We start from the raw sequence: 6,680 nt of genomic DNA on the forward strand, positions 1-6,680 counted from the left end.
AGTACTGTTAAAGTGTCCAGCTGTAGCAATCATCATCATTTTTGTCAAATAGACACACAAAGCTGAGCAAAGTCGATTATATTATATTATTATCGACTATTTTGGAACGACTCATTTGTCATCAAAAAAAAAAAAAAACACAATTGAATTACTCGTTTTCTTTTGTCCGTTTGAATCACTAGTATCAATTTGTAAAGCATTATCAATCTGAGAAACTAAAATTCAATTAACTTAACAGAACAACTGATGACTTACTTCTCTACCGAAGCTTATTCTTGGAATCACACTCAGAAACTCGGCATTGCTTGTTCCATTTCCATAATCAAGTTACCCAAAAGAAAAAATTAGTGATATATGAGATGTGATTAAAGTTTACAAATCATTTGGTTAAAACACTATCCTATTCACAACCATTGGTATGAAACATATATTATGTATATATGAATTTACCAGAAGACACAATCACACTTACGAACAGTTCATCCGACGACACCCATATAAACAACCCTGTACCTATACATTATCAAAACTCCATATCTATCACAAGCTCATCTACTAATTCTTCTGTAATCAAATACTCCACCTCTTTTCCGACTGCGCTCATCTCTTCATCTATAAGATTAGACCACGGCATATTATTCAGATCATCGGCTACCAAATCGTCGAGTGAATAACAGGCGGGGTCTGTACATGGATTTAAGCACTCACAGATCATCTCCCACACCTGGTTTAATAGTTTTCTGCCCTGAGGTGGGGGTACCATTGTAATTTCAGTGATTTTTCTCCTGAATTTAGACAGAATCCTTGGAGGGCCAAGTAGAACTGTCAGTGACTCGTTCAGTAAATCAAACAACAATTTATGTTCCAAACTTGTTTCATCGTAGTCTATCGATTCATCGGTGTCAGTCGGTTTTCTGTAAGATTCTTCCACTTTTTCAAAAACCCAGTTGCCTATGGGCTTCACAAAGGGGTCCCATCTCGAAAAAGATTTTACCCATGATCCATCATAGAAGCCTGAAGTAACTAGCAAGTTCTTGACGTAGGCTTCGGCTTCATCTTCAATATCTACCACTGCCTCCAGTTCAGAAGGATCCTCGGTAACAGTCGTGATCTCGGATCCTTCGTAATCAAGTTGATTCAATTGTTTCCGTAACTCTGTCAAGTAATCATTGATGATGAGATTAGAATAGACTGACCAACGTTATATGAAATAGATCCATCTCAGTCGTATTAGATCACGACATGTAAATTATTTTTCTGTGTACTATTCTTATGCCACACACTTCCAGAATCAATGCATCACACATGGCGCTGGAAAGTGATGCAAGATTTAACTGCATATTACAACATTATACCAGTGCCTCAATGTGCCAAGCCTGTGGCTGGTAAGGAGCAAGAAGTTGGTAGTTTTACTGTTGTGTTAAGAACACAAAGATGCTATCGCCACTGTGCTACTTCAGATACAAGAAGTGTAGGTAGTCTAGCAACTCATTTATCTCTATTCTATTATATTCCAAAGGCCAAAGCTAGAAAGCAGTGGAGTTCTTGGCCGTGTTGAAAAACTGGAACCTAGTAATTAAGTTAACTAAATAATCTGATGAATAAAAAAAGAATCATGTAATATGGAAGTATGAACAGGTGAATATAGTCAATGTGAAACTAAACATCGCTTTGATAGTTTCTTTTACCTGTAAGATTGGAGCTGATCTCTCTAAAAACATTACCAACACTGTGATCGCCAACAGATGTCACATCCGACATTGATATTGGGCTGGGATTTTCAGTCGGCTTCCAGAAGTCTTCATGAACACTGCTACATACAGAGGCGGGACTAGGTGGTACTTCAGTTAAGTTCTCCTGCAATGAGATGACAGACAGGGGATCAACTTTGGCCATATTAGAATAACCAAGATCAGCATTAGTCTTCTGAAAGTTGATCTTATAGAAAAAAAACTACCTCATAGTAAAATCAACCCAATTAAGCTACAAATCCCCCACCAAGAAACCTATTAACGCACCAAAACGGATATAGAAAAAAGAACTACGTCACAGTATGAGACTCTCATTTGAGTTTATCCTAAGCTGCAAACCTCAAATCAAATAAACAGTAACCACTTGAAAAACAAGGTAATTGTTGACTTACATTCCTGTCACCAAAGCCTGCCACGCTTGTATCTTTTTCTGAGTCATACTCATTGCTTTCAGAATCAATTGATTGAAGCTTTCTACTAAACAACTTCTTCCTAAGAGAGAGACGGGATTTGATCTTTTCTCGAAAATTAAATCTTTCTTTCCTTTGCCCTTCAACAGAAAAGTTAGCTAAAGCCTCGTGCTTTCTCTTAATATGCGCCCCGGATGAAATGTGTCGGTCCTCTAGAAGAAGCTTCCCAAATGACATCCCTGATACAGGAGCCGATAAAGATCTAACCAGACTCCTAGGAGATGGTTGTTCCTGCGAAATCCAATCATCTCTCAGCTCACGCCTAAATGATCTAGGTTTTGTATCTTCGTAGTTCAAGTCCCTCCAATAGTTCCTCCCGCTTTCAGCATTCAAGATATCCCTAGCTTGTTCTAAGCGGGACCTCGCATCATCAAAAAAGGGGTCGCTAGGAAACCCATTAGAGAGGTTTGAAAATTTCCCATGGCTTTCTCCATCAACTGCATTCCTCAGCCTATCTGACAAGAACTTTCTCGCATCTTTGGTCATAGACTCGGGGGATGATGGTGCTAGCTCTTCATTGACTTGAAATTCGCCTCTATACAATCTTGCTGATTCTGATCGACGTAATTTTCTGCCAAAGTCCCTACTGGCAGTTTCTCTAACAAGTTGGTAGTTTGGCTTTGTAAATGCAGGTTTTTCTTTAAAAGGTGTCTCGATCCCCCTTCCTCTAACCATTGACCCATTTCTAGATGTTTTGCTTTGCATTTCATACCTCAGCCTTTCCTTGACTTCCTCCAGAAGATCTTCTATACAGTCTCTATCACCCATAGAGGAAGTAGAAGTCACCCAGGATTCGTCATTAGCCGTGCTAAAGCTATCCGGACCCGGCTTCAATATCACTATTTTGGTTGGAGCCGAAATTTTTTCCGAGTTCATATCCGAATCTTCAAAACAAATCTGCTCAAAATCTCTTCCCGAGCTTATTCTGCTAAAAGAATATGATTCTTTGTGCTCAGAAGGGAGTGAATCTTTTTTGAATCCGAGATCGTCAGAATCAACGCTGCGTAGAGATCTTGATCGTATCTTGCTTTTTTTAGGTTTTAAAGTTTTCTCAACAACTGTTTTTCTAGAACTTTCATAAAGGGACATCTTTTCCTTAGTAAGGTCCAATTGAGCAAGCCATTGTTCGGGGATATTTCCAAGCTCAACAACCCTAGCACATTCAAGAAACCTGGCAGCTTGCCATGCTTCAAATTCTTTCTTAAATTTCTGAAGCTCTTTTTCTTGGGGATGTACTCGAGGCCGTGGCTTTCCTGAATTTTTGGCATAGTTCCAGTACCGGGCATATGCATCTCGATATGAACGTTGCTCCTTTTTAATTGTTGATTTTGACTTTGGGAGGGAATGAATGGCTGAGACCTTTTCTATATGTTGGACTTTTTTGTCAGTGATTATATCAATTTTGACATCTTTGTCCTGAAGAGGCTGGACTTCAGGCTTAGTATCCACTGGCAACACATCCATCCCCATTAGTCTGGCAACTATGCTTGGCGCATTTTGTTTGTTATTGGACTGTTTGGATAGTTCGTCACAAATCAACTTCTTCATTGAGGCTTCAGTAGAAAAATAGCTCACCTTTGGCAAATCCTGCTAAACATAACAAGCATAGAATAAAAACGGAGCAATATGTCAAATGATACCAATCGATGAACTTCTTTAGATGGAGACAGACATTGAGAGGCTAGTTGCCTAAAGGTCATTCTATGAGCAGAGAATTGTAATTGCAAACGGGTAGAGGTTATGCCATTGAAAAGTTCACTTCACCTACTCTAAGCCCCTAACACAACTTCACCCTGAGAAAAGTTGCACAAACTTATACGAGACGGACTTAAATGTGAGACCAACATGTTAAAATCTTGTAAGTAAATCAGGAACAAATAATTATTTGGGTAAAGAAGTTGACTTTAGCACAATTGTTGTGTAATTTTCAAATCAGAAAATCAAGTTTCCATATGACAAGGAATTCACACTAGAATACCCACCAATTTTAGCAGAATAAAGTTGCAAAGACATCACAAACACTGAAATAAGAACACTACCTGTTCACCATCTTTAACAGTGCCCTGGTCTTGCCAAGTTCCGGCTGTCAATTCCAGGCTATTGCGAGGAGCATCCACACCAACTGTACAACATTTACAAACAATTGCGATTACATTTATAGATATCAGATATTAAACCATTTTTTTCTTCATAGTCTGCTAGATATCTTGAGGCCCTAGGGTAATTTTGTCGTAATACATTCATTATCACGGTCACAATGCGAATCATAAACAAGGAATGCAACAATTCTATTGAGCAAAATTGCTTACCATCCTCTTGTTTCTTATGTTTCCGGTGCCCGTAATGAAAATCAAAAAGGTGAAGTAAGCCACCCATGCAGTTTTCAGATCATTTAAAATATATCAGATGATGGAAATCTTGATAATTCATCAACCCATGAAGCCTTCAAATCCGAACTTATGATTTCGCAAATTATACCAATGAAGTCAATTTATAACCTGCATATTTACAATTTTAAACATTAAAAGTAATAAAATATGAGTGCTTTAGTCAAGGGACATAGCACAGAAAAATACCATAAAAATTCACATAAGGCAAATCAAATCTAATCTTTCACCAATTTTCTACATAGCTCAATCAAATTACTATAGATCATCATCATCATCACCACCACCATGAGAGCTTTAGTCCCAAAATGATTTGGAGTCGGCCGACATGAATCATCATTTAAAAACGTCATAGCGCTTCCAATATGACTCAAATTGGTACGGATCATCATAACAGTAATAAAAATTCACAATTGCTATAAAATCATCATTTATGAAAATTAGATCATTTACAACTTGTCACCAAGGGCATGACCAAAACAACCCCTTAAAGATGGTTATCAAGTATAAGGTTGCGTACAGCAAACCCGCCTTCCTTAGTCCATAACTCCACATTGGATGGTGTTAAGGAAAATAAAGCAAAGCTTGAGATTAAAGTCAAATAACTATATTTCAAAAAGACTTTTACTCCATTTAAATTCCATTCAACATATATATTCCTTGTCAAAGTGCAACAATCATACAAAACTTAAATGGCAGATGTGAAAGACTCAAACTTTAGCAAAATGATGAAAATTTAAACATGCCCACTAATTCAATTGTTCATTGCAGCAAATTTCTAACTTGAATTCTAAGGTAACAAAACAAATAAAGAAATCCCAATTACCAGAAAATGAAGTTGAAAGTGGGATTGAGAGAAAAAGTTGGAAAAATAGAAGAGAACGTGGGAGAGTTGCCAAGGGAATTGAAGATTCAAAGGCTGGTGATTTGATTGAAATGGGGCTTCAAAAGAATAATAATTAAAGTAGTAATAATAATAATATTAATAATTATTAAAAGAGTTATTACTTATTAATAAGGTTGACGATATAATGATGATGATAAGAATAGTAAAATCCGTCTTGTTTTAAAACCGCCTTATTTAGCATCAGTAATAAGATCTCTCACAAGTGGTAAATCATGGGTGGTGGGACACCTACACGTGTCTTCCCACTCACACCCTAAATGAGTTTTTAATGAGAGGAAATGGCCAAACGAATATGGCGGATGCGAAATAAGAATTTGTGTAAAAATAGACTATAGAGTAATGATTAGAATAATTAAAATTTAAGGAAGATGTAAGTTTTATGTAGAACATGAAGAGCATAAGTTTATTGCTGGAAAAGTGACCCAACTATTATACACCAACTCTTACTCAACACCATCGTAACTCAAGTCGACTCTTTTATCTGTGATTGGCAAGGTATTGGGGATTTAAGTTCAGCGATTTAAGCAAGATTAACTATATAGTCTCTCTTATTCTAGATAATATTTCCTATTTAAGGGTGACCCGAGAATTAAGGAAATCCGAATTAAATAAGTGAAAGTATTATAGTGGGGTGGGGTGGGGTAGGGTAATTGGAGAGAGGAAAGCTATTGTGGGGTATTATTATAAGTGAGGTGATTAAAATAATTATTGTTGTTGGGTAAAGTAATTAAAATAATTATTGTTGTGGGGTGCGTTGATTAAAATAAGTTATAAAACTTTACTAAATCAAAAAATGAATAAAATATTATAAATAGATAAAAAAGGAAATCGAGAAGAAGAAGGTTATTTAGAATATGAGTGAGCATTATAATTACCGAATATACTCCGTATATTATAAGGTTAAAGCAAGTAGTTTGGTTAATGTCATCTCCCCTTAATTAATTGATTCAACGGTAATAATCCGTAATGAAGGGCGGCCACTAAGTAGAAAGAGAAACGGTTTCCAACAGTTAGGTGAGTAATTGTATATATAGAGACTAGAGAGTTGTGTCTTTGACTAACATTGGTTTTTCCAAATTCTTCATGTCTTCCCGTTATTCACGCCCCACTACATTCCTACTCCGTACTTTGTACCCTCCATAAACGGATGTGCATTAACTTTTTG

At 36.8% G+C, this 6,680-nt stretch overlaps 1 protein-coding gene across 2 annotated transcripts; it reads right to left on the reverse strand.

Moving 5' to 3' along the window:
• Positions 1–313: 313 nt before the first annotated feature.
• Positions 314–5,611, reverse strand: LOC141586837 (uncharacterized). 2 transcript variants are annotated; one of them, XM_074408222.1, is made up of 6 exons: positions 5,435–5,611; positions 4,531–4,719; positions 4,261–4,343; positions 2,144–3,808; positions 1,689–1,857; positions 314–1,155 (listed from the first exon to the last, which is right to left on the reverse strand). In XM_074408222.1, exons 2-6 carry the CDS (start codon positions 4,595–4,597, stop codon positions 524–526), a joined length of 2,616 nt encoding a protein of 871 aa, XP_074264323.1. In that variant the 5' UTR covers positions 4,598–4,719; positions 5,435–5,611; the 3' UTR covers positions 314–523. The 2 variants fall into 2 exon arrangements, with proteins under 2 accessions (XP_074264323.1, XP_074264322.1); XM_074408221.1 differs by having other exon boundaries at positions 2,144–3,811; positions 5,435–5,595.
• Positions 5,612–6,680: the final 1,069 nt, after the last annotated feature.

The sequence above is a fragment of the Silene latifolia genome, chromosome 6 (genome assembly GCF_048544455.1).
Source record: "Silene latifolia isolate original U9 population chromosome 6, ASM4854445v1, whole genome shotgun sequence".
Taxonomy (NCBI): domain Eukaryota; kingdom Viridiplantae; phylum Streptophyta; class Magnoliopsida; order Caryophyllales; family Caryophyllaceae; genus Silene; species Silene latifolia.